We start from the raw sequence: 26857 nt of genomic DNA on the forward strand, positions 1-26857 counted from the left end.
CGAGTGGGCGTGGCCTGTGCTGTCTCCCAGTATGGCGGCCAGAGAAGGGGTGGAAGTGGACGCTCCTCCGGTTCCTCCGCCGGCGAGCTCGGCGCTGGTCGAGCGGGGGGTTTCCGAGGGTCTGCAGCTGACCCCCGCCGCTCGAAAGTCGCAGCCGTCGGATCTGGTGGCTTTGGCCGAGCAAGTGGAGAAGGTGAGCGAGAGTGCCTCTGGGCATGTGCAGAGTGCCGAAGGATCTCAGATCCCCGGTGTGTCCAGAATGACCCCAAGGGAGACCTGGCTGCTTACGACGAAGGAACTCCAACGATAGGAGTCTATTATTTGGGGTTAATGAAGAAAAAACCCTAATTTTACGAATATAATATAAGAGAGGCCTCTTGTGTGCTGGATTTTGTATTTATATCTAAGTTGTTTGGATTATATTATTATTTACGTATTTATTATTATTATTGTCTTCGATTCAGAGTCTGGGACTGACAAAAAAAATAGTTCAAGTCCTAACCAAGTTTTTTTTTTTGCATATTATTACTATTACTATTATTATAAACTTTAATTAATTAAACATAAAAGTCAAATGAACATTTGAAAACATATTATTGACTGGCACTGATGGTTGATACGGGATGCTGCCAGCATTTATTAATAATATTTTATAATTTAATATTAATAATGTAATGATAATCTCTTTGTTAAACATGAAACTCAGTCAACTGAATATTTAAAAATTATTATTACTGGTATTGCCATTATTACCATTATTATTACCATTATTATTATGCACAAATGACACTTCCTGTTATTATTGGTATTATTGGTATTGTTGTTGTTGATTTAATCTTCAATTCGATTCACAGTCTGGGATTGGTTAAAAACAAATTCCTAACCAAGGACCTAAGAGGAGTTGTTAATTTATTTTGTACGCCACCCCGAATTGCTGTTTCAGAATCCGGCCTTTTGTCTCCCCAGGCGGATGAGTTTGTCCGAGCGAATGCCTGCAACCGGTTAACTGTCATTGCAGAACAAATCCAATATTTGCAAGAACAAGCCAGAAAGGTAATAATGGGCACGACGCCAGACCAGAATTATCCAGAGTTGAAGAAGAGTTGAAATACTAAAAAGGGCAAGAGATGATGTAGATATATATTACTTCTTAATATGGTACCTGCTTTGTTAAGGGTTCGAAAATAAAGGTAGAAAGCAGAAATTGGGAAAATAGTATTATGTATACAGAGATATAATAGAATACATTATAATTACTATATATACGTAAATGTTAGAAGTTGAAAGATTATGTACACCTAAATAGTATTATTATTAGTATTGTGTTTAATATATCTGGACCCAGACAATTCACTGGTCACCAAACACTTAATGGTTGTTAAAGAAAAAAAACTCTAAGTAAAATTGCAATATATATATATATGTTTGATGGGAATTCGCCTATTTTTATGCACTAAGTATGACCTGGTTTTCTTAACTTGTAGGTTCTGGAAGATGCCAAAAGAGACGCCGACCTCCACCACGTGGCTTGTAACTTTGTGAAAAAACCTGGAAATACTTATTACCTGTACAGGAGAGAAAGTGGCCAGCGTTATTTCTCCTTGCTTTCCCCAAAGGTATTTGTAAACTGAGAAAAAGTTGACGCGGTAAATCTCCTGGGTGAAAAGAGATAACATTCCTGCGCGCACACGCACTGGGCACAGGCTCCTCAGGGTCCTCTTCCTCACTGCTGCCAGCCTCCATAAGCTCTGAAGGCAGCACTCCACTCCCTGATGGTCCTGGCCCCATCCCTGCATCCCACACAGGCCCCTCACCCGAGTCCTCGCTTTCCGAGACCTCAGCTGTCTTCACCTGCTGCCGTTGAACTACAAAAAAGCGGGGTTGGTTGGCACGCTGTTTTTTTCCGGGGCGGAAACCCTGCTTAATACGCTCCATTCTTCCGTCTGTCTAGGAGTGGGGGGCTAACTGCCCCAGCGAGTTCCTCGCCGGCTACAGGCTGCAACACGACCTCTCTTGGACCCCTTTGGACGAGGCGGAGAAACGGGACGCCGAACTCAACGTCTTGGAGAAGCTACTGGACCAACAAGCCATTTTGCCCCCTTGTAGCGAACCCAATTTTCGCGGCCTTACAATGTGATGTCCGGTTCTCCTCTTCGCAAATCGTTCTCTCCTGGCTGCTTCTGAGAAACCGAAGGGGGCAGAATGACTGGAGAACAGCTTCCTCTTCGACACCCATTTGGAAATTTTTGGCTGATTTTTGCTTTGAGTTTTAGTTTCCCATCCTTGCAGTTTTAGCCCTTTAGCGACAGGACGGTGGCCTGAGAAAGTAATTTTTGCCTCGTTTCAGGTCCCCTCCTGCAAGGGATAGTCCAAATTAAGACCGCCTCTCCTTTCCCCCCCCCAAGTTGGGAATCCCCTTGGTCTTCAGCAGACAAGGTAAGAGGCGGTAAGGTCCCCTTGGAGGTCATCTAATCCCACCCTGTCCCCAGGGATAAAATCCATCACGACAAACTTGACTGTAATTATATTTATGTCTTGCTTTCCCAATTGGGAAGATTATTTATTTCTAGAATGAAGTTGTTTTTTTTTTTCATTTTCCCAATAACCTGAGAGGTAGTTTGGACCGAAAGAAAACCACAGGTTTTTTTTATTATTTTATTTTTAATCAGAGGAAGGAGATTTAACTAATAGTTTTATTTAGTTAGGAATCCCATTGCATTGAGGAGAAAATTCTCTTCCCGTAACGGATGCAATAAGAATGTTTATCACGGGGAATGCTGAGTGTCCGGTATGAGGAAACAGATCTTGGTCCTAACAGTTTGGATATTTTAATTATTTTTTTAAGAACCTAAAAACGAACAGAAACTAGTTGAAACAGAACAAAGAAGGAAGGAAAGAGAAGGGAAAAAGTAAACACAAACATGCAACAAGAAAGAATAAAAAAACCACAAATTTCCGATTTCCTTTACAGCAAAACATAATTATAAAATAATCACGAAGATTACGAAAAGGCTCCCCTTTTCCATTTTTTTCCAACCATCAAACCATGAGTGTATTTTTTTCTTGTTTCATGCAAAATGAAATGACTTTGGGCCAGTCCCTCTCTCTCACCATCTCACAGGGTTGTTGTTATTGTGGGGAAAATAGGAGGAGGGACTACTAGATATGTTCACCGCCTTGAATTATAACAATAATGGAATTTTTTTTAAAAATATAATAAAAATGCAAACATCACTACTTTTGTGTTTGGAAATTGAAAGCTGAAAAATTTGACACACCATGTATATATATATCTGTATTTCTGTGTGTGTGTGTGTGTGTGTGTATGTGTATATATGAAATCTGTATATTTGTTTTCTTACTGTACATGTATATGTATACATGCATAATCTGTATATGTATATATGCTTGCCTTTGTATACCACATAGATGTATATAGAGAGACAAACATGGAGATACACTATTTCCGGTGTGTATACACACACATGCATATCTAATATACACCCCCAATCGTGCATATACATAGGCATATGTGTATATGCACTATCTCGTATGTATAGATATGCGCACGTATGTCCATAGAACACATTCATGCAGATATATAGACAGATACACAAAACAGCATACATGCATGTAGCCTATCTGTGCTCGTGTATGCGTGTGTATATGCACACACACACAGACACAGACAGACACAAGCTAGATGGGATCCTCCTCTGTCCTCCATTAGGCAGGTTGCCCCTCCCAAGAGAGCGGAGCGGCGGCCCCGCCCGACGCACGAGCGTAACGTGCTCCCCCCCTCCCCTCCCCGGCGTCGCCTGAAGCCCCGCCTCTGCAGGGACGCGGTGATGTAAGCGCGCCCGCCCGTCCGCCCGCCCCTGCTGCCCAGGCGAGGAGACCCCGCAGCGAGCTGCCAACGCCCGGCGGAGCAGCGCTGTGAGGTAAGAAGGCGGCGGCAACAACGGCGGGATTCTCGGCCCGGTCGGCGGCGGAGGCTGAGGGAGGGACGGAAGGTAGGCGGGCGGCCTCTGCGGCGCGTCTCCGGAGGGGGAGAAAGGGCTCCCGGGTCGGCCTCGCCTCAGCCTTTGTGGGGGAGGGGGAGCTCGGCCCTTTCCTGAGGGGGTGGGGGAGGGGTTCCCCCCCCGGGGTACGTCTATGTGTGTGTGGCGGGGGGACGGACGGACGGACGGGGGCACACGACGGCGGCGACTACAACGCCCATCCCCGGGCGGGGATGATGGGAGCTGCGATTACCGGCGGCGCTCGGGGACGGGACGGGGGTGCTGGCCTTCCCCCATCCTCGCTCCCAGCTCCCCCCTCACCGCGGGACGGCCGGGGAGGATGGGCGTTGGAGTTCGGCGAGGGAGGGGAGGGGAGAGGAGGGAGGCGCTTGTGTGGGGGGCAACCTGTGTGTGTGTTGTGTGGGGGGGGGGCGAGGAAACGCCCTCCAAGCTGGGGTCTCTGGTAGGGGGGAGGGGGGATCTGCCTGTGTCCCCCCCTCCTTCCCTGCCCCCCCCGATCGCTCCAGGAAGGGGGCGAAGAGGCCCGGAAGACCATAGAGAGCCGGGCCGCGGGAAGGATCGGCCACTTCCGGCTCTGGGGGAGGGGAGGATAAAGGGTGGGGGAGAATAGGGGGAGGGGGGGTCCTCCCCGCTGCCTTCCCAGCGTTCCTGGCGGAAGAGGGAGGCAGATGGGGAAAGAGGCCTCCTTTCCTTCCTTCCTTCTTCCTTCTCCTCCCTTCCTCCCTTCCCTTCTTTCTCCTCCCCCATGATTTCTTCCTTTCATTCCTTCCCTCCCCTCCCTTTATTCTTTCGTTCCTTCTCCAGCCTCCTCCTCCATTCCTTCCTTTCTTCTTCCTCCCCACTTGCTCTTCTTCCTTCTCCCTTCCTTCTCTCCCTCCCTCTCCTTCGTTCCTTTCTTCCCCCTCTTCTTCCTTCTCCTCCTTTCCTTCTCCTTGCCTTCTTTCTCTCCCTCTCCTTCCTTCCTTCCTTCCTTCCTTCCTTCCTTCCTTCACTTTTCCATTTTTCTGTGATTCTATGGTTTCAATTCGCCTTAAAGCACTTAAGGCTGCTGGCAGGGGAATTCTGGGAGTTGAAGTCTAGAAGAAGAACTCCGAGGTCCCTTCCAGCCCTAGAATTCTAAGGCGGAAAACTGCTTGCGAAGATGGGGCTGGTTGAGGATGCTTAGGGAAGGGGGCAGGTTGGGGGATTTCGCCCATTTCTGCTGGGCTATACCGTGGGGCCAAAGGCAACCCAGCTCAAAGACTCCCCATTAAAATCTCAGCAGGTTTAAACATGCACACAAAGTGCTGGGAATCCAGTTCAAGGCTCTCTTGCATTGACTGGGAATGTTAAGTCATGAGTTGTTGTGTTTTTTTTTGCATGGGCTAAACTCCCCAATTAATTTAGGCAGTACTGTAGGTATGTTGTATATACCCAAAATGTAATGGCGTACCTCAGGGGTCTCTCTAAACTTTGCAATTTTAAGGCTTGTGGACTTCAACTCCCAGAATTCTCAGCCAGCCATGCAGCCAAATCCACAAGTCTTCAAAGTTGCTAAGTTTGGAGACACCCTCTGCCTGATGGGAGACCCTGACTGGTACGTTTGACATATGTTCTTTTTATCTGGATGGCAGCATTTGAGTTACTGGTGGGAAGCTTTGCTTCTCTTCCCCAATCGAATTTACCTCTGGGAGGTCTCACCACCACTGTGGAGGAGGCTTCTGCAGCCTTTGAACCCCACTGTCTCAAGAATGGGTGTGTATAGCATTGAATTTCATAGGTGGAAAAGGCAGGATTATACTGTGTCATCGCTAGTTTGAATCCCCAAGATCAGAAGCAAAGGGATTATAAAAGCTAGTTAGACCATCTCTGATTTAAATAGCATTATACGCTACATTAGCGAAGATTCCACACACACACACCCCAATCTTAATCCAGTAGAATTTTTACAGTTTAAATGTCCATTCGTTTCCTTGGTTTAGGATAAAGAATAATTCAGGGGAGCCAACAACATAAATACAGATTATACAGTTGTATATTAGTAACTAGTATTTAAGCAAGCAGTTATGGGAATCATAAAAGTGGATTCTCTTATATAATGATATAGTGAGTTGAATCAGAGCATTTTTTAAACAATTAGTTTTTTTACATATTCAAATGGAGATTGGCTCACCTGTAATGTGGACATGATAGTCCTTTAATGATTGCTTACATGTATATAATATTTGTAGAGAGCAGTGTCCTTGGTACTCTTTGTGAATGAACTCGGTATATAATATGTCTCATAATGCTCTTTCTAATACTTCATTTAGGTCAATATTTTGCATGCACACTTTATTTTCAATCTAAAATTCTGTCCCCTGAGTGATACATGGAATGTGGACATTCTGAAAAAAAATCATTATGGAAGCTTGCCTTGTCTTGAGTTGAACTACTATTCTTTGTAGATTGAATTTGAAGAAGCTCTCTTTATAACATAAAGTTTAAGTCTTGTTTTTGAGATGCTTTAGCTGTTCTCCTAATGTAGAAAAAAACCCTCTGAATTAGAAAGTCCCTGTTTTGTAGGCCATCTGTTCTGGGAATGCAGAATAATCTACAAAGAAATCTTCCCCATCTCGGGATGATAAGAGGTTTTGTGTTCCTTGACACACAAAGCACTTCAAATGTGCTACACCATCCATGTCTAGGTTTTTATTACCAGTCCAGGTTGAAGGCTCGGTGGGCTGAATTGTGTGAAGGAAAGAGATAGGGAGAGGTTTCAAACGTAAGCCTGGCCGGAGATGGTATTGGAGACCTTCTTGTTATCTTTGCTGATTTGAATGCTGACCTCGGATAGGCGAAGGAGCGGGTGGGCTTAAGTGCCTGCAGAGTTTCTGCTTGCCTGTCCCAGTCAGGCACCCATTTTGGCATAGTTGCAAGAAAGGTTGCAAGACAGGCACGAAGCAGGAGAGCCAATAACTTGAGGGATTGCGAGTCAACTTTTGTTTGTGGTTGCTTACGCTTTAAAATTTCCTTTTTGTATGCACTTGCACAGAGAGCTGGAAAATTTCTACCCGTCAGTTTGTGTTGGCGAGTGGGGAAGATCAGCGTGTTGATTTGTCCTCGGTCATCATATTCCTTTGTGTTGATTGGTCTCTGATCGGTCATTTTGACAATGCCACTTAGGTATTCCCCCTGTTTTGGAAAAATGTGTTCAAACATGTCATACGAAAAACCTCTCGGGTTGTTCAACTTCTGTGCAGAATATGCAATAAACAGTTGTTCAGTCCCAGCTTAGATGCCAAGAAATGGACAGCAATAATTAAATTTGCTAATTTGGCAGTTACTGGGATTGTACATATGCTAAGAATTAGGTATCATTTCATACTGGATGTAAGATGTCCAATCTCTACCATATTGTATGCTATATATGGTATATAGCAGTCGAAACATCTCCAAAATACTTCCAATTTTACGTGGCAGAAAGCCCAAATAACCAAAGATCCATATGTGTGTGTGTGTGTGTGTGTGTGTGTGTGTGTGTGTATGTGTATGAGTGGCTTTTGCAATTGACTGATGGTTATTTTGTCAATGCTGGCAGTGTTCCAGTGATGCTCCAGATGTTTTGGGATTGCACCCAAAATGCCGATTACTATTGGTACTATCTTTGCTTTCTTTTGCCACAGCTGTTCTTCTGTTTGCAGATATTATTTTATGACTTTTTCTAGTTCTTCCTCTTCTATTCTTCTGTCTCCAGATATTGTCCACAATCCAGATTTTTTTTTTTGTCTTATCAATAGTTGTTACATCTGGGATGTTATGCAGCAGGTAGGTTGTCTGTTTGAAACCTAAAAACTTAGAGCACTTTAGCGTCTTCATTTTCTATGACTGGTTAAATTTTAAAAGATGCTCATTTTAATCTTTTCTGGCCAGAGTGGAGATCCAGATATTTGTTCTCGATATGGTAGAATACTAAGTTAGTCATTTTTGTTTAGACTCTTAGAAAAAACATTTTCCATTTTAGATGAAATGTAACAAATGTGAGTGAAAAATAATCAGAAGTGTATAGATGTTGTACCACAGTGAAAAGTAAAGTTTGTGTACAAACACACAGACCAGGTTTACTGTGGCTGCATAACAGGCCTCCTGCAGAAGAAAGTAATTATATATTCTCTTGAGATGTATCTTGATGAGACTCTAATAAGTCTTAACAAGCTTTCATTATGGTATTATTTACTCCAATTCCCTAGAACCCTATATCAACAGTCTCCAATGCTTTTGCAGCTCTGCTTCCTTGTTGGTAGGCCCATTGGTGTTGAGAGAAACATGAAAAGAAACTAGTCAAAGTTCAGTGATACAGAGGAACACTCCCACAAATAGGAAGGGGCCGTACAGTAATTGTCATTACTTGGTATAAATCTGTGCTGTTCAAAATAACTCACCTCTACATTTAGATGATGAACCAGCCAACTTCTAAGAACTTCTGGGTTTCTTAGAAAAGGTTGCTGTTGAGAGTATAGGACCATGCACATGCGGGAACCTTGAAAATTTCATCAGAAGAATAAGAAAACTGCTGCTGGTTTTCATTTTCCCACCCCCAGAACTGGAATGACTTATAGCAGAATTAAACATTGCAGAAGGATTTTGGTGTTGGTAGATTTCAGCATCCTGAAAAAGCATGTTCTTTTGGTGTGACGTACAAATGATAGAAATACAGTAAGATGGAATGCGATTGTTTCCTCCGAGTGCCTACTTGCAAAACAGGAAGGAAAGTTCTCGTGGTTAAAACCAAATTCTAACATCGGCATGAAGCTTAGCGCCGGTATGAATAATAAAAGTTTTACATTGTGTTGCATGATGTGTGATGTTAATGTAAGTCCTTACATTGCACTAGACAACCTCTTGTTTCATATTCCTGCTTTACAGAAAAATCTGTACAGGACGTGTTATGCAAATGCTGGCATTTTCTGTTTGGGGGAGAAAAAGAACCTTTTGCTTCTTGTTAGTCGTGATTCAGAGCCTTTTCATCAATGTTTCTACCACCCAGGATCCCTTGAGAATAACAAATTTTTCATGGGATTTCCTAGAACTTTCCTTGCGAAGGAACAAAACAAAAATTTAATTCAGAATCTTATAATCAGCTAGATTATGTGGGGGGAAATTGGTTTTAATCTCCCTTTCATGCTCCCGTTCTCTTTTGATCTGCTTTTGGGGGGGTTCTACTTACTGTAGCTGAATTTCCTGAGAGGCCTATGCTGAAAGTGCAATAACAATGATGACACGTTTTCTATCCTTCACATAATTACCTGACTTCCTGTTTTTTTTTTCCAGATTAATTTTGGACCTGATATAGCAACAAATTTGAACTATGCAGACAATTAAATGTGTGGTTGTGGGAGATGGTGCTGTTGGTAAAACATGTCTTCTAATTTCTTATACAACAAATAAATTCCCCTCTGAATATGTACCAACGGTGAGTAAAAGGTGGTACTTTATCTTTCTTTTTTCTTGTACAAAGTTAACAGAGAATTATGGCGCTGCCAATTAGATATATATGTATGAAATAAAACCCTAACCAGTGATGATGGTAGTAGAAACAATGGCTAGCAGGTCCGGCAAAGCATTTGAAGGAGGCATTCAGCAACATGGATGAGTGAGCATTGAAGGAGCCACATCCTTTTCAAGGCTTGGCTGTCTGCATTTGCACCCCAAGACAATGGATGAACTGAGACGGCCAGTGGAGAATAGTCTTCAGCGTATATATATGCTGAAGGCTCTTCTCCTCTGGCAGTCTCAGTTAATTGTCTAGGTATGCAAACAACTGGTGACAGCTTGGGTACCCTCGGTGCTCTCTGAGGTTGGTTGTATTCTTGCAGGCATTTCATTACCAAACTAAGTAACCTCATCAGTGCACCAAGGACCCCACGGTCCAACCCTGAGCTACAAATATTCTCTCAGTGGATTCAAATATTCCAAAGGTGGCTTAATGCTTTCAGCGGGGTTACTTTGCTCGCTCTGACATGCTTAACAAAACTTTTTAAGTGTTTGGCCCAGTACTAAGAGCAAGGGGTTTAGATTTAAATACTTAAATACTAAACCTTGCTGGAGATTTTGACCCAAACTTCAGATGAAGTAGATAAATAAATGGGGGATCAGTTGTACCTTCCCAAATCAGCGGCCCCTCGAGATCATGTGTAAATCCTGAACTTTACATAAACAAAGGTAAGTTAATAACTGTTGGCAGTACATTTAACCAGCATTAACTTAATATATCTTTCCCTGGGTTGAACAACAGTGAAAAGGTGTGTTTACAGGCACTGATGTATCCTAAGTTATGTTTTATCATTTTGTAATTGTTTCTAAATGCAGCACAAAATCCCCCCCTCCAAAATAAGACTAGCTGTGTACATATGTGAATACCGACCTTAGTACATGGCCATTTAATTAGTTTTATAATACCAGTTAGATTACATTTTTATTCCTGCCTCCCAGTTTGCTCCACACCCACCACCTTGTGAAGTGGGTTGGGCAAGAGTGAGTGACTGGTTTTCAGGCCTAAGGAAAACCCAGCCCTCAAGTTTCCCGGTTTTTAAGCCAGCATATTCAAGTGTGTTTCACTGCTTGGAAGATTATTTAAATCAAGTTATTTAATCTATAACAACCTTTTGTTTTAAAATGTCCACTTAGGTTCAAATGTCAGTCTGCTGGTTTTTCTTAAAAAAAAAGAAAGAAAAGCCTTTGATTTGTAGGCAGGAAACTTAAAATATTGTAATTACTCGTTGACTTCCTTGATTAAAAATAATGGTTCTGAGTAGGGCAGGTTGGGTCCCATTGTCACTGATGTTGTTGCCTGTTGGTTAAGGAAATATTTTGCTGATTAAATTAGCGATAGCAAATTTTGAAAGGGGGTTCCTTTCCCAACGAGATTAGACTGCTACCCACCACTGATGGATGGGCTTGTTCTGCTGGTTTCTTGCAGGTTCATATTTCTATATAAACAGTTGATTTGAGCCCCAGGTAGGCTTTATGTTTGGAAGGTGAATGATCGATGCTGAAAGCTGTTCCTTGTCTTTTAACTCCGCAGGTGTTCGATAACTATGCTGTAACCGTGATGATTGGCGGGGAGCCATACACCTTAGGCCTGTTTGATACCGCAGGTAACTGCTTTTTAAGTCTGTTCATCCTTCGAGGAAGAAGGCGAAGAGGGGTTTGTAGTTGCGATGGCACAGCTTGACTGACTGCTGATAAAACTTCAATGTACAAGTATGCCGAAAGCCAGAGAAATATTATAACCGCTCAAAGCAATGTAATGTAAAGAATGCTAGTTTGTTTTGTGGTTCTTTTCCAAGCACATACCCCTTTTCCCTCGGTGGGACTGTTCGTTTTTTTAATTTGTAAGCTGCTTTGGAAGCCTTCCTAGAAGAGGGAAGGAATAAAACGTTCCTTGGTGGATAGTTCTCGCTTTTCTCCTCTTTAAAATCCCTTCTGGGCCTTGTACTCTGCGAACACACCGAGTTGAATCTGCCAGAACGTCTTGGTTTGGGAAATGACACCCGGGATGACTACAGCTGTCATTTCCTGCTTTGCATATCTCGGATAGAAAGGAGATTTTTTTTTAGGTACAGCTTCTTCAGAAGCAGAACCGCTAGCGATCTGCACCGTTACATTTATTGTCCCAAGCGTCGCCTCGATCTTTCCTCAGAAAGTGGAGAATTAACAGCATTTGTGTCTGGCCTTGGAGTAAACCTTGACTTCTGTCCTCACAGCCCTCCGATACAGTGGGCTCCGTTCTTCCTGTTAGAAGCAGCAATCTGAAAGTATTCTGGGAATTACATCCCTGCTTATTTGCATGTTATCATTTGGACTTCTGAGTCACAGGCGCAAAGGGGAGCGATGCTTCAAGTTTGAGTCGCCTGGAAAAGAAGAGGGCAGTTTTGCTTGTGCCGGTGGTTCTCGGTTTGCAGCAGTTCGCTTAGTGACTGAAGTTACAGTGGCGTTGAGAAAAAAATGACTCAGCACCATTTTTTCCACACTTAAGGACCGCTGCAGCCATCCCCATGGTCACGTGATTTAAATCTGCCCTTGGCAACGGACTCATATTTATGATGGTCGCATTGCCCCCCGGGGTCTCCTGTCCAGCAAAGTCAGTGGGGAAGCCAGATTCACTTAATGACCGTATGGCTAACTTAACAACCGCAGGGATTACCTTAAGAGCTGTGGCCATAAAACGGAGCAAAACTCACTTTAACATGTTTCTCCCCTTAGCGGCATAAAAGGTTGGGGGTCAGTAAGTCGAGGACTACCTGTACACCTGTGTGAAATGTTGTTGTTGTACTTTTTTCTTCATCCAGAGACCAGGTTCCTAATGTTCGGTCTCTTATTTTTTTTTCCCCCCCACAGGACAGGAAGATTATGACAGATTACGGCCCCTCAGCTACCCACAGACGGATGTGTTTCTGGTCTGCTTCTCTGTGGTCTCGCCCTCTTCGTTTGAAAACGTCAAGGAAAAGGTGAGGGCCTTCGGTCTGCACCCACGGCAAGAGGCTTTTGATCCCGGGTGCTCCCCGAGCCTCGGTTGCATTCTTGCGGGTGTTTCATTAACCAAACTAGGGCAATATCATCAGACTGATAGCAGCAGCCGTAGCCCTTAGACTTGTGTGCCGCTTCACGGCGCATTTCAGCCCTCTCTTAAGTGGATAACAGGCCCGGCCTGTCGCCCCCAACAATCTGCGTCCTCATCCTACTGGCCCCAGAAGGCTGAATTGTCCTTGAGCCTGTCAGGATCAAACTCCTGGCTGTGGGAATGGTTAGCCAGCAATCCTGCATTCTAATCACTGTGCCATCGTAGAATAGAAAAGAGAACAGAATAAGGAATGCAGAATAGAATAGAATAGGATAGAATAGGATAGAATAGAATGCAGAATAGAGAACAGAACAGAATAACAGGAAAATAATAGAACAGAAGGGAAATAGAAGAGAAGTAGACTTTATACCGCTTCATACTGCTTTACCGCCTTTTCTAAGCGGGTTAGAGTCAGCAATATGGCCCCCCTAACATGACGGGAGGAGGAATTCTGGGCGTTGAAGTCCACAAGCCTTAAAAGCTGCCAAGTTTGAAAAGCCCTGCTCAACGGTAACAGCCCAGTGTTTCGTTCATGCGATGATTTTTTTTTTCCCGGCTGACGGCCGGTAACGTGTTTTTTTTCCCCCACCCCTCTCTCTCTCCAGTGGGTCCCCGAAATCACTCACCATTGTCCGAAGACTCCGTTTCTGCTCGTCGGGACCCAGATTGACCTCCGAGACGACCCTTCGACGATCGAGAAGCTCGCCAAGAATAAGCAGAAGCCCATCACTCCCGAGGCCGCGGAGAAACTGGCGCGGGACTTGAAAGCTGTCAAATACGTGGAATGCTCTGCGCTCACACAGGTAAGCCCCCACCCCCAGCCCCCCAGTCCAAATCTATGTGCATGGCGGCTGTTAGCGGAAGTTGGGTGGGCGAGAACCTCGGAGGGCAACGGGGCTTCCGACAGGTAAGTTCCTCTTGGAAGGGTCTCGCCATCGGTTTGTGCAGCTGTCAGTCACCTGTAAACATTCTCAAGGTAGGATCGGCCACAAAAAAAAAAACCCCACAAATCTCTCGGACCAACTTTTGCATGCGGTGCTTTTTAAAAGACAAATGGAGGCGGCCATTCAGCGTCCCGGCACTCCAAAAGAGCAACTCCCAACCCTTCGTATTTTAACTCCCCATTGATTCAAAACCTTAACTGCAAGCAGAGCCGGTGTCTCAGTAGCCCTTGGAGGAGAAATTGGATAATTGCAAGAGGCAGGAGGAGGAGGAGGAGGTGACGAAGGTCGAAACAAGCGGGTTAGGCTTGTTGGGCAACCCAGAATCTGTGTCAGGCTCACCCTGCAAAGTTTTCCAACTCGGATGTTACGATTTATTCCTGGTCTGTGGATGCAAGATAAGAAAAGGGTTTTTTTTCTTTTTAATGGATGCTGTGCAGAGTCTGTTGCCTGATAAGTGCGCCCTCCTCACGCAGGCCCAGGGAGGAAGGGCTCCGGGATGGCACGAGGCAGGGAGGGAGGCGATGGCCATGGTGGCAAAGGGACTTGGTGCTTGGGCAGAAAGGGGCTAAATTGCCTGAGTTACACAGTGTGCCCCCCACTTTTTCTTTTAACAAACGCAGCATCAGAATTTGCGAGGCGGTATTGTCAGAAACCGAGCACCTTCAGGGAGAGCCAAAGGAGGATGGTATTAATACACAGTTTTGAACGATAGCTCTCTCGAGTTCTCCCCCAGCCGTTAAAAGGTAGACTTTGACTTTCAGCTCAGAATTTCCGTGGTGGAGTGAACTTTGCCCCATTTAACGGGCTTTCCTGCCACCATTCTTTAGCAAATCCCTGCCGTTCTTAAGTTAGTCCCGCGGTCGTTAAGCGAGCCCCAGCTTCCCCATGGGCTGCTTTGTCAGAAAGGGGATTCGTGCGGCGCTGCAGCCAGCATAAATAGGAGTTGCCAACCCCCTGAATTTTGATCAGGTGGCCACGGGGATGCCATTTTTTCAGTGCCGTTGTAATTTCAGTCACTAAACGAACTGTTGTAAGGGCTACCTGTAATTGAAATCTTACCTGAACTACATTAAAGTGTCAGGGAGGGAAAGTTTTAGAAGCATTTTCTTCTGGGGGGGAATGGAGATAAGGAATGTTTCCTCCCCTACTTAAACAATATTTTTGAGAGGGAGGTTGGCGTTCTGGAGCGTAAAGTGTCAAATAAGCAATAGAAATCAAGGTACGTCCAGAGTAACTTAATTCTTGCACTTGGAAAGCCTCAGCAAATGTGGTTAGCCTTTTTAAAAAAAAAAAAAAAAAGTTCTTGTTTTAATATGAACATAAGAGGAAATAAAAAAGAAGAACACAAAACCAAACAGAAGTGAAAAGAAACCGAAGCATGTTTGGTGCAAGAAGTAATTCAGCCTAGTTTTAAAACAAACTTTCAATTGTCTAGTCTTCCTTCGTTCCAAGTGTCGTGGCTGCTGCGTACAGCCAAGAACAAATTCTAATGCCGATCAAACGTTCCTGCTTGTTTTCTTAAAGATAGGATTGTTTAAAAAAAATGCGATTAATTAAATGCTATTATTAATCCGAAGAACGCTTCTGTATAAAAAGGCAGATTAAAATAAATGCCCATGAAATGGGAACTCTGTTTAGAACTAATTATGTGTCTCTTGAACACGAAGGAGTCTGTTCAGATTTTTATCTCCTATATAAAAAAGAAATGCTATAGGAAAAACCCTTTTTTTAGTCTGTAGCACTCAATTTATTCTGAAACTATGTAAACATTTTTCTGAAACTATGTATAGATTTGTAATATTGTTAAGGCACTGATCTTAAAATGTAGCCCAGTATCAATTATAAACAATTTAGAACCAATTATAATGCTTCTAATAGGATATATGTGTATGTATATATTCTAATCAGGTTTACATTGCTAGGAAATATCTGGTACATAAATAGGAAACCTGATTCAATTGCTTCTTTCATGTCAGATGAGCTTCCTAGGAGAAGTTGGTTAGTCCTGAAGCCCCAAATTCTCATTTTTTTTTCCCCCTTAGACAACCAGCCTTTTAGAGACCCTTTCCATAAATACAGGCACGCCTTAGCCACATTTGCAAGTTTTTGTGGAGAGCTTTGTTAACATATACAGTTCGTAGGAGATCCTCCGCTTGTGCTGATAGATAATTTCATATCTCACAGTAGATTTAAGACTAGTTCAGTTTTGTGCCAAGTGTTCCCGTTGGCTGCGGCGGCGGTGGTGGTTTCTTTTCTTAGAAAATAATCTGTTGCTGCAGATCAGGACTCTGCGTGCTGATGTGACTATTGCAGACAGATGGAGGGCATTTTATCTGCAATTTCCCTCCCCCCCTGTCTGCCTTATCGCTTGGAGTTGACCGAGTATCCCACAGGTTGAATTTCTCATGTTGGAAACGCCGAGTAGTTTTCCCTCGGCCCAGAAAATGGGAAAGGGAGCTATTCTAGACACGAATGTAATTAGTTTCCTGTTGAAGTATTAACGTGTTTCTTGCGAGCAAACTCACGTCCAGTTGTATGGGAACAGCTGTTGGAAAGTTGATGCCTTTCTCTAATTTTACTCTGCCTGTGGCAGGCTGAAATATTAAAACCAGAGGGCAGATTATTCATCCGCCGTACTTGTGCAGCCTCCCATCTCCCGAGAAACTAACTCTGAAGGTGGGGTGGGCTGAGGGTAGTAAGGGAAGAGTTGGAAATGGCCACCCTTGGAATGGCCAATTCATCCTGCGAATTTTGCTCACAAATCCGAGAAGCGCATGTTGGTTAACCTAAGTTCTCCTTTTCACACTTTGTAGTCAAAACCTGGTTAGTTTCTCTCGAGGGCATGGAGCTGGCCAGTTTGTAACTCTGGTTAAGAAGCCATCATGTGGTTTGCAGAGCCGAATGGGCCTGGATAGTCAGAGCCGCCTCCTACACACACAAAAATCAGGTTGTGTCGTCCCCGTCCCGCACCTGCCTCCCCGGTGTTAATGTGGAAAGAATCCGATGTCTCATTTAAGTAAAGACCTTATCCTCCTCCTCTTTTTAATGACCCCATAATCCCTTGCGGTGTGGAGGCAGCTGAACGGAGCTGCGTGTTTATTGGCTGGCTGCCCTTCCTGTCGCCAGGGCGGGGTTTTGTTCAGCAGATATATTCTCATTGTGCCTGGAGAGAGAAAGACCTGCCTCTCCCTAGGATCGAACTCACCACCTCCTGCTTGGGAGGTGAGAGAGCTCTGCCTCTTAGGCCACCACGCCGCTCCTTAAGTAAAGGCCGCCTCTCCTTGTAGGGGAACCGGCATTCAGGTAGAACGCATGTGAACCCTTCGCTTGCTCCGCTTGCCTCTCCTTTCCTCCTCCGAAGATCCTCTTTGGGCCAAAAGTAAATCTGCTTCCACTGTGCACTTTTGTTCCCGAATGCTCTTTTGTATCTGCTTGTGTGTGTGTGTGTCTCTCTCTCTCTCTCTCTCTCTGTGTGTGTGTGTCTCTCTCTCTCTCTCTCTCTCTCTAACCCTCTAACAAAGCTACTATCTTTTTCTCCTCCTCCCCCCTATGTCTTATAGAGAGGTCTGAAGAATGTATTTGATGAGGCTATCCTAGCCGCTCTCGAACCCCCGGAAACTCAACCCAAACGGAAATGCTGTATATTCTAAACAGTTTCCTCTTTTTTTTTTCTTTCTTTTTTTTTTCTTCTTCTTCTTCTTCTTTTCCTTTCCTCCTTGTTGCTGCTTCCTCTCTCCTGCTGTAGAAAGTTGGTTGGAAAAACACCGCCGCCGCCAACGCCACCACCAATAAAACCAATCCTGAACGAAAAGAAGCCGTGTCTTTACTTAACGTCTTTAGAGCAAACTCTGTATTAGCTTTGAGGGTTGGGAAAGGGATTAGTAGAAACTGCTTTTTAAAAATAAATAAGTTGGGTGCGGCTGCGGAAACATGAAAATAGACCCGTTAAAATGTGCTTCAGGGTTGCTGGCTCTTTAATAACTATGTGAGTAGGTCACTCGGAGATGCCGTGGTAGCTTTGCTTAGAATAACAATAATTTTGAAAAAAACAAAACAAAAAAACAGGGAGGAATACTCGAAAAAGAAATCGATAGGATTTTTATATCTAAATGAAAAGGACTGTACAATCTTATTTCTCTTTTCTCCCTCCCTCTCCTGTTCTTTCTCTCTCAATTGTATTTGCATGATGATTGTATCTGACATGCTGACCTGCAAGTAATACTAAAATGGTTCTCTCTCTCTCTCTCTCTCTCTCTCTCTCTCTCTCTCTCTCTCTCTCTGTGCAGTGGGTTTTTGCTATACTTTTGACTGTTTGTGGTGTCGTGCAGTATTTGTTGGGGTTCTGGGGGGGGTGGATGTTTGGGGCACGGGCTCCTCTGACAGTGGCCGACATCTGTTTTCCGGTGACATGGTGATAAATCACTTTTGATTCCTTCTTAAAGCTTGCACTGTAAACATGTAAAAGCTTTCTTGGGGGCGGAAAAAAAAAAAGAATATATCCTATCTTTTTTTTTTTTAACCTCTGCTGTCCGAAGGAAGGAAATGGATCTCCAATTGTAGTACCTGAACATTTCAAAATTAAACAATGAGCTGTTTGTATACATTGCCTGATGAAGCATTATTCCTGTTTGCTTTCATTTGCTTCAGTTTTAACATCTTAGCGCTCCAACCTTGTTTTTATTTTCTCATGCTGGACCGGAGTTGGTTTGCCACCCCACTATTTCTGAGTCCTCCTTTGCTGCTTCAATAACTGGTGACCGGGCGCTTGAGCAAACTTTGCGGGGAACAAAAGTCTCCCCCCTCCCACCATTCTGGCTTGCTTCCGATCTAACCTGGTCGAGACTCCTCAAACTTCTTTCTTTTCAAACCCCGGGGTAGAAACGCACATTGCTTCTCAAATGTGAAGTGTGAGATCCGACACACTTGCTTCTATTCCTCCATTACACTCCCTGCACAATCGGAGAGTGTCGGCTTCATGCTCTCTCTCTCTCTTCTCTCTCTCTCTCTCTCTCTCTCCAAGATTTCCAAACTTGGGGGTCCCAAGGCGTACTTTCTTTCCTTTTTAACCCTTCAGGGGCTGCTTTTGCATTTTAAAACTTGTTTCGTGCTGCTTTCCAATAACGCCACCTCCCTCCCAGGCCATTAAATCCATAGATCCACCCGGCTAGGAATAATTGCTTCACAGCAACCGAGTCCCCATTGGCCTCCGAAACTCGGCTTTTAATTTTTGTCTTTGCTGGTTTCCTTTCTTTCTTTTTTTTCATTTAGGTTTTGTTTTGTTTTTTTACATCTGTTTGCTTTGAATAACCCAGACAATGAGACCCTCCCCTGTTCTCTTTGCCCCCTTTCCAGAAAGGCCTAAAGAATGTATTTGACGAAGCAATATTGGCTGCGCTGGAGCCTCCGGAGCCGAAGAAGGGCCGCAGGTGTGCACTGCTATGAACGTCCGGTCTCTTCACACAGCCCCTCCTGCCAAGCCTGGTGTTGATGTCATACTAAAAGCAATGTCGAAATCAAAACTAAAAGAGTTTCAGATTTTCCAATATTTTCCTCTTTTTTTTGTTTTTGTTTGTTTTTATTTTGCAATAATGACAAAACGCCACGCGCCCCTTTCTCCCCCCATCATGCTCCCTGCGTCAAGAGGCAAACCTTACGCCTTTTTCCTCCTTCCGGGGCCCTTCGGTTAGACTAATTCTTTAAAAAAAGAAAACCCCGACATAGAGTAAGGTATCCCCCCGACCCTGCTTAGTAACCAGGGGTTGGGGTTTTGTTTCTTGTTTTGGTTTGTTTACTGTTCAATTTTTTGTTTGTTTGTTTTCAAGATTCAGGCATGCTTAATGATTTATTATTATTATTATTATTATTTTGTTCCTTCCCTAGCAGACTAATTCTTAGGTCTCTAGCCTCCAGACCCTCTTCCACCCTGCTAAGCTGTCCGTATTTCGGATTCTTGTGGGGTTGTGGTTTTTTGGGGGGTTTTTTTTGCAGCCGGCTTGGAGCGGGCTTTTCAATCCTTTGGGGCCGCTTGGCCAGGCAAGAGAACCGTCCCGAAACTTGGGCGCTCCTTTGGAAGGGAGGTGTCGGCGGAACCCGCCTCTCCTCTGACGTGGCCTTGGCTCTCTCGTTCACCCTCCTTTCCACCTCCAGGCAGGCGGGGGAAACCTCGGCCCTCTCGATATATTAGCCCCACGTCGTGGGGTCGGTTCGGCCAAAAGCTTTCATCTCGGCGCGCGTTTTGGTGTGTTTTGTCGAAACACACTTGGGGGTGGGGGGGCGGGGGTGGAAATCCCACCTGGTTTTTGCCAATTGCTGGTGTTTTTTGGGGGGTGGTATTCTTCTTGTTGTCGTTGTTAGTTGAGTTTGAGGAATAAAGCCACCACCACCCTCAAACCTGGCAACATATATAGGAGGTGTTAACGGACAAGAGCCTCTGGGGTGGTTTGCTCCACCCCGACCCCCGACCCCAACTCTCTTGGTAAGCAGAGCCAGCTATGATAACAGGCCTACGTTCAAAGTTCCCTCTGCCCCACTTGCCCCCCCCCCCACCCCCAAGCTGCCTTCGGAGGTTCGACACTTGGAGCCCAAAGAACTCTCCGCGTGCCACTAAGGGGGTTTTTCATGGAAAGAGACCCAAACGGGCGAAGGTATTTGGATGACGTGTGTTGCGAGGGCTGGTAAGAGGTTGGGATGGATTCCAAGAGGTCGTCTGATGGGTGAGGATCTTCTTTAACTCCGCTCTTCACCGGGATCTTCCCCAAATATACTCTGGCTTTTAATAACTTTTACAAATCTACCCGGATTCTAATTCTCGTAGACTCATTAGTGTTGGAACTGATGGCTGTTTTTCTTCCCCTTCTCCATGTCTGAGTTCTTTGTATATGCATTTTTTTTTTCCAGATGTATTAAACATAAACTATCTTCACAAGCCCGGCTAATAGCATAATTTCTTCTTCTTCTTCTTCTTCTTCCTACCCTTTCCTTCCCCAGCACCCCAAGTTTGCTTCCCCCTGCGTCTTTAAAATAAGCCCAATATCTATTTAAAAATGGTCTTCGGCTGCAACGAGTTCTGGATTTCCCCCTCCTCTCCCCCCTCCCCAGCGTTCATTCAGACCTCTCATTCCCTCTCTGCTGACTGGGGGTGGGTGGGGGGGGCCTTCTTAGTTACGTTGCCACGTTGTGCAAACGGTTGTGTGTTGTGACAACAATGCTTAAGGACTCCAATGTGACACGAGCTCCCTGGAAACATCGGAGTTTCCCAAAGAACGGATCCCCAAGGAAGCAAATTCCTGGTTTAAAGGCGCCTGCCCTCCACCGCCCCCCCTCCCTCCCTCCAAGGACATGATGGCGTTCCTTTGCAAAACACACAAGGTTGTGTTATTCCTGCTGCCCCGCTGTTGTGTAACTGTGACAACACAACCTCCAGGTTGATGCCTGGTGCCAACGTTGACTCAGTTTTCTTGGCAGCGTTGAGAAAGCGGTTTGCTCTTTTCTTTTCTTCCAAGGTGTTGCTTTGGTTTCTGGCTTGTCCTGGAGCGCTGCCACCGTCAGAAATACGAGTCCGTTGCCAAGCGTCCGAATGTGGGATGCTACGACGGCCGTTAGTGTGTGAAAAATGATCCCGAGTCTCTCTCTCTCTCCGCCTCCCCCAGTGCCGTTGTTAACAGTCACTAAATGAGCGGTTGTAAGTCGAGCACTAGCTGTACAGAGAGATTGAAAACACACACACACACACACACACACACACACACACACATGTGTGATGTAGAGTTGCCTGATGCTCACTTCCTCATTCTGTTCAGAAATGCACGATGGGCCAATCGCTTCCATTTGCAAAAGCTGCTTTTTTTGCCTTTTTAAAAAAAACAAAACAAAAAAAAAAACCCCAAACTTCCTTTCTTTCCGGTTTTAAGTCTCCAGAGTTGCAGAGCTGCACTTTTGAAAGGGAACCACTAGATGGGGAAACTGAGTCGGTTTAGCCGGCTCGTTCTCCCATTTTCTCCCCCACCCCCACCAGCCACACACCCCCCCACCTCCCAAATTTCTATGTCGTTTCAGGGGGACGTCTTGCATCCACTGGAGAAACCTCCCCACTTCCCCAGTGGTTTATATTTCCAGCATCTTTCCCCAATGGCGCTGGCTGCGTCCCCTGGACCGGCTGCCGAGTTGTTTACATCCGTGCTCTGAAGGCATCAACAAGAGCTTTTCTGGAAAGAGCCAGGGCAGCTGGGCCCAGGCGTGCGTGGGGAGCCCGGTTCTGCCCAGGGGGGGGGAAGGCTAGGCTGCTCCTCTGGCGGAATACGGTGCGGCCCTTGAATTGACAGGGGGGGCCCCATTTATCTCTTAGTCTGCCTGTCCTCTGTATCTGTCTATCAACCCTACCTGTCATCTCCCGACCTGTGTCTGTTTATCATCTCTAAAGGTGTTGATTTCGCCCTAACTTCTCCATGGCTCCTTCCTCCTCCTCCTCCATCGCTCCTTGTCTCTGCCCCTCTTCCTGCTCCTTTCTTGTCCTTCACCACACCTTGTCTCCTTTTCCTTCTTCTCTTGCATGTCTTCCATCATTCCTTCTCCCATCCTCTTTCTCGTCCTTCTCCATCACTCCTCCTCCTCCTCCTCTTGCCTGTCTTCCATCACTCCTCCCCTCCTCTTCCTTCTCCTCCTCCTCTTGCCTGTCTTCCATCACTCCTCCCCTCCTCTTCCTTCTCCTCCTTCTATTGCATGTCTTCGATCACTCCTTGTCTCCTCCTCCTCCTCCTCCTCCTCCTCCTGTCCTTCCTCATTCCTCCTCCTTTTCCTTCTCTTGCCTGTCTTCCATCATTTCTCCCCCTGCAGAACTGACCACTTGGGTTGGGAGCCTCTGGCCACGCCAAGGATACCCGTTGGTGGGATATTTATATCCCCCTGGCCCAGAGCTTGGAATCAGGCCTTGCCTTGCCTGCCTGGCCTCTCCCACCTTCACCCCAAATTCAGGTGTGTGTGTGTGTGGGGGGGGGGGGGTGTCTCAGCCCCTCTGCCTGAAGCTCCTCCTTTCTTGACCCCTTCTGGTCTTCCAACACAATCGAGTCTTTCTGCCTACTCTTCACCCGATGAAGCCTCCCTGTTATTGATGTTGCTTTTGGCAAGGTGAGGCTGCCTGGAGATGCTGAGTGGGAAGCCTGGTGTTTATTTTGGACCAGGTGGCCGTGGGGTGGGGAGGGGGAAATGAACCCAGCTGCTAAGATCCGGGGGCAGGCAAGAGGAAAACACCTGTACATATTTCTCTGGGGATTGGAGTCCAGCCCGATACCAAGAGCTGCCTTAATATACCCTTTCGTGGTGCTTTTACAGCCCTACCCGGTTTAAATTCAGCCCATTGGCCCCCCAACAACCCGGATCCTCGTTTTACCGACTTACGGCTGAGCCAACCTCGAGTCGGCGAGGAGGATCGAACGGCTGGGCGTGGGCAGAGTTGACGAAACTGCAATGCCGCCTAGTAGCCACGGTGCCCCCACGGCAGAATAGGATCGGATACAGGATGGGATTAAGAGCAGGGGTCTCCGAACTCGGCCGCTTTTAAGACTTGCGGACTTCCAGCTCCCAGAATTCCTCTTCCGGTCCACGTTAGCTGAGGGATTCTGGGAGTTTGCAAAGTGCCACAAGTCTTAAACTGGCCAGGTTGGAAGCCCCTTGGAATAGAGGATAATACAGGATACGGGATAGGATAGGAGGGGCCTTGGGGGTGCAGTGGTTAGAGTGCTGTACCGCGGGCCACCTCTGCCTAGGTTGACTCGTCCTTCCGAGGTGGGTAAAATGAGGACCCAGATTGTCAGGGGCAACAGGCTGGCCCTGTAAAATGCTTAAGAGGGCTGGGAAGTACTGTGAAGCGGTATATAAGTCTGAAATGCTATAAGTGGATAGAATATGGGAATAGAATAGAATGGAATGGAAATAGAATGTGGAATAGAATAATAGGATAGGAGAATAGGGTAGACAATGGAGAAAATACACAGGAAAATATGCAGAATAGAACGTTGTGGGAAGGCTTTTACGAAGAGACTGGACAGCAGGGGGGTTGGACTAGAAGACCTCCAAGGTCCCCACTGACTCTGTTAATTCTGTTATTCTTCTGTTCCTCTTCCCGGAGTCCCTTCCAGCATCGTCTTCTGATCTTGCTTCTTCTTTTCTGGCTGCAAAGGAGCCTTAAGTGGGCTCAAAAGAGCTTTGTGCATTTTTTTTTTCCTCCTTTCTCCTTTTTATTTTCCCTTCTGGGACTCTCTTCTTTTTCTTCTTCTTCTTCTTCACGGTTTGCCAACGCTCACAGCTCTGTGCGTTGCTCGTAAGGGGAACCTTTCCTCTATCCTAAGCTCCACGGGACACCAGAACTGAGCGAAACACACACCTCCACCCACCCACAACTACCACCCCGGAGGCTTTTAGCGTTTTGTTTTCAGGGTGACCCGGCCTCTTGCTTCTTTGGGAGGCACCGCCTCCCCACCCCGCCCCACCCCCCAAAAAAGACAGACAGACAGAACAAGTTTTGCCCTTCGATTGTTGCCTGTTGCTATTCTCGCCAGCAGCCCAAAATAGCAGCAGTGGATTTATCTCGTCCCCATTTGAAGCCCGCTGATCTGGTTGCCCTCCCCAAGATCCTGAGGCAATGAATTCCACAGGTTAACCAATGAAGAGACTCTTGTTCAAAAAGAATAAGTCCTCCTTTGCTCCGGCTTGGATCCGGTGGCATTAGAGCCCTGGGAGTTTATAGAAAGCTGGTCGTTTGTCTTTCATTTCTTTCTTCCTCTCCTCCGCTTTTCTTTTCCTTTCCTTTTTTTGTCTCTCCTTCCTTCCCGCTACCCTTTTTCTTTCTTTCTCTCCCTTCTCTTTCTACCCCTTTCTTTCCTTTTTCTTGTTCCTTCCCTCTACTTTTTAAATTTTCTTTCTCTCCCCTGTACTCTCTTCCCCTTCCTTTCTTCCTTCCTACCCTTCTTTCCTTTTTCTTTCCTCTTCCTTTCTCCCTTTCCTCTCCCCTTCTTTTTCTTTTCTTTCTCTCCCCCTTACTCTCTTCCCCTTCCTTCTCTCTACCCTTTCCTTTCTCTCTCCTTCCTTCCTTTTCTCTATCTTTTTCTATCCTTTTCTTTCTCCCTCTTTTTCCTTTCTCTTTCTCCACATTTATTTGACTTTAATGTTGCTTCCGTTCTTAACCTCAGATTTGAGCTTTGTCAATGATTTCAAGGTTTCCGTTCACAGCCAAAAGGGAATTAAACAGAAATGCCATTTAAAAATAAAATTAAAAATGTGAGTCAGAGTAAGGGCCTATTGCAGCTAGTTGTACAGTATTTTAGAAAAAAACAGACACAACACACTGGAGGAAAAAAAGGATTCAAACCTAAGAGACAAACCCACCACATGGCTTGGAAAAACAGCCTCCGAGATTTCACCCCGATCCAGCATCCAAAGTTTGTGTGTGTATGTGTGTAAAAAACTGTGTTGCAAAGAAAACCTACAAGGCAAGTGGTCAAATCTGGCTTGGTTTCTTCCTCAGCCAATGGAGAAACTCAGCACAATGACAGCTGAAAGCACATTTTGCACACACACACACACAGACACCCCAAAACAACCCAGAGCAATCCAAAGCCGTGGGTTTTTTTCCGCAACAGCCACACGCGCAGCTCCTGGTTGTGTAGGGCGCCAGCTTTGCTGTGATAACGTGTGGCTGAAACGTTCAAAGAGGCAGCAGCCCTGCCCCGGCCCAAAATTTCTCCATTGAGTGTTGGGACTCGGCAAAGAGACCCAAGGGGAGACAGACCCACTTAACGACGGCAGGGGATTCGCTTATGTCAAGGATTTACCCATCTAGTAAAAAAAAAAAAAAGTATTTTCTCACAAGTCCCTGGCCGGGGAATGTGCCACCACAGGCCAATGAGGTGTGCGCCTAATTCTGTCTGCCCTATTTTCTTGGGGGTGGGGGAAAGAAAATGGGTAGGGGTCCCTTACCGGGCACGGACGTTCAGCCTCCCCGGTCTTCAAGAGAACTTCCTGTCTTGTTCAGCGGCCAAAAAAAACCCTCAACTCCAGCATCTTCCTATGGCCCCATTAGCTCAGGCAGTGTTGTGTGCTGCCCCCCGCACCCACCCTCCCTGCCTGGCCCCTAACCTCTCCCCTCCGGTTGCAGGAGAAATCGGGGTGGGGGGGGCTTTGAAGAGGAGAAACCCACTGTAAAAAGGAGCCAACAATCTGGAAAGTTGGTCCCCTCAAACGTGAAGAACGGATGCAGGAACTGGGCGTGGATTGTCTAATGCAAAGGAGGGTTTGTGGGTGACATGATAGAAGTGTTCCAATATCTACAGGGCTGCCCCAAAGAAGAGGGAGTCAAGCTATTCTCCAAAGCCCCCGAAGGCAGGACGAGAAGCAAGGGATGGAAACTCACCCAGGAGAGAAGCAACCTGGAATTCAGGAGGAATTTCTTGACAGGGAGGACAATTAATTAACCAGTGGAACAACTTGCCACCAGAAGTGGTGGGTTGCTCCAACACTGGAGGTTGCTAAGAAGGGACTGGACAGCCCATTTGTGAATGGAACAGGAATACAGAACAGAACAGAATAGAAACTGTGCGGAATAGAATAGAATATGGAATAAAAATGGAATAGAATAGGAGTACAGAAAAAAAGAGGAAGAAAAATGGAATAGAATAGAATAGAATGCAGAATAGAATACGAGTAGAGTAGAATAGAATAGAAATAGTGTAGTATAGAATAGAAAAGAATAGATGAAGAATAGAATAGAAATAGTATACAATAGAAAAGATGAATAGAATAGAATAGATGAATAGAAATAGTATAGAATAGTACAGAATAACAGTTGGAAGGGACCTTGGAGGTCTTCTAGTCCAGCCCCCTGCTCAGGCAGGAAACCCTATAAGGGTAGTTCTTGATTTACAACCATTCGTGTAGTGACCACTCAAAGTTATGCCACTGCAAACAGTGACTCGGGACAGGGGTTTCCCCCTTACGACCTCCACAGCATTCCACCTGGTCACGTGACCAAAATTCAGCCACCCGGCCACTGACTTGTATTTACGACGGTCGCAGTGTCCCTGTGTGTGTGTGTGTGTGTGGCAATTCCCCCCTTATTAGTGGGAGCAAAATAAGGGGGGGAAGCTGGATTCCCCTTAAAAAAGAAACCTTCCCCCTTATTAGTAACTTAACCCCTGCCCGCGATTCATTTAACGACGACGGAGGCGGGAAAGCTCATCCAGCGTGGCCAACGTCCGATTTAACGAAGGCCGACTCCGTCGTGGTTGAAGTCGAAACTCCCCAAAATTACAATGATTGGA

At 45.6% G+C, this 26857-nt stretch overlaps 2 protein-coding genes across 5 annotated transcripts; both read left to right on the forward strand.

Moving 5' to 3' along the window:
* On the forward strand, positions 1-3234 carry C18H1orf50 (chromosome 18 C1orf50 homolog). Its single transcript, XM_026722981.2, has 4 exons — positions 1-193; positions 967-1053; positions 1485-1616; positions 1952-3234. The coding sequence occupies exons 1-4, from the start codon at positions 32-34 to the stop codon at positions 2135-2137; spliced, it is 567 nt and encodes a 188-aa protein (XP_026578766.2). The 5' UTR covers positions 1-31; the 3' UTR covers positions 2138-3234.
* A 646-nt stretch (positions 3235-3880) lies between these two features.
* CDC42 (cell division cycle 42) lies at positions 3881-19090 on the forward strand. 4 transcript variants are annotated; one of them, XM_087915011.1, is made up of 6 exons: positions 3881-4013; positions 9312-9453; positions 11065-11137; positions 12381-12490; positions 13209-13406; positions 18900-19090. In XM_087915011.1, the coding sequence occupies exons 2-6, from the start codon at positions 9349-9351 to the stop codon at positions 18987-18989; spliced, it is 576 nt and encodes a 191-aa protein (XP_087771137.1). In that variant the 5' UTR covers positions 3881-4013; positions 9312-9348; the 3' UTR covers positions 18990-19090. The 4 variants fall into 4 exon arrangements, with proteins under 4 accessions (XP_087771137.1, XP_026578763.1, XP_087771139.1 ...); XM_026722978.2 differs by having other exon boundaries at positions 3881-3941; XM_087915013.1 differs by lacking the exon at positions 18900-19090 and adding an exon at positions 17108-18146.
* Positions 19091-26857: the final 7767 nt, after the last annotated feature.

This window comes from Pseudonaja textilis, chromosome 18 (assembly GCF_049901715.1).
Source record: "Pseudonaja textilis isolate UNSWEBS1 chromosome 18, rPseTex1.2, whole genome shotgun sequence".
NCBI classification, from domain to species: Eukaryota; Metazoa; Chordata; class Lepidosauria; order Squamata; family Elapidae; genus Pseudonaja; species Pseudonaja textilis.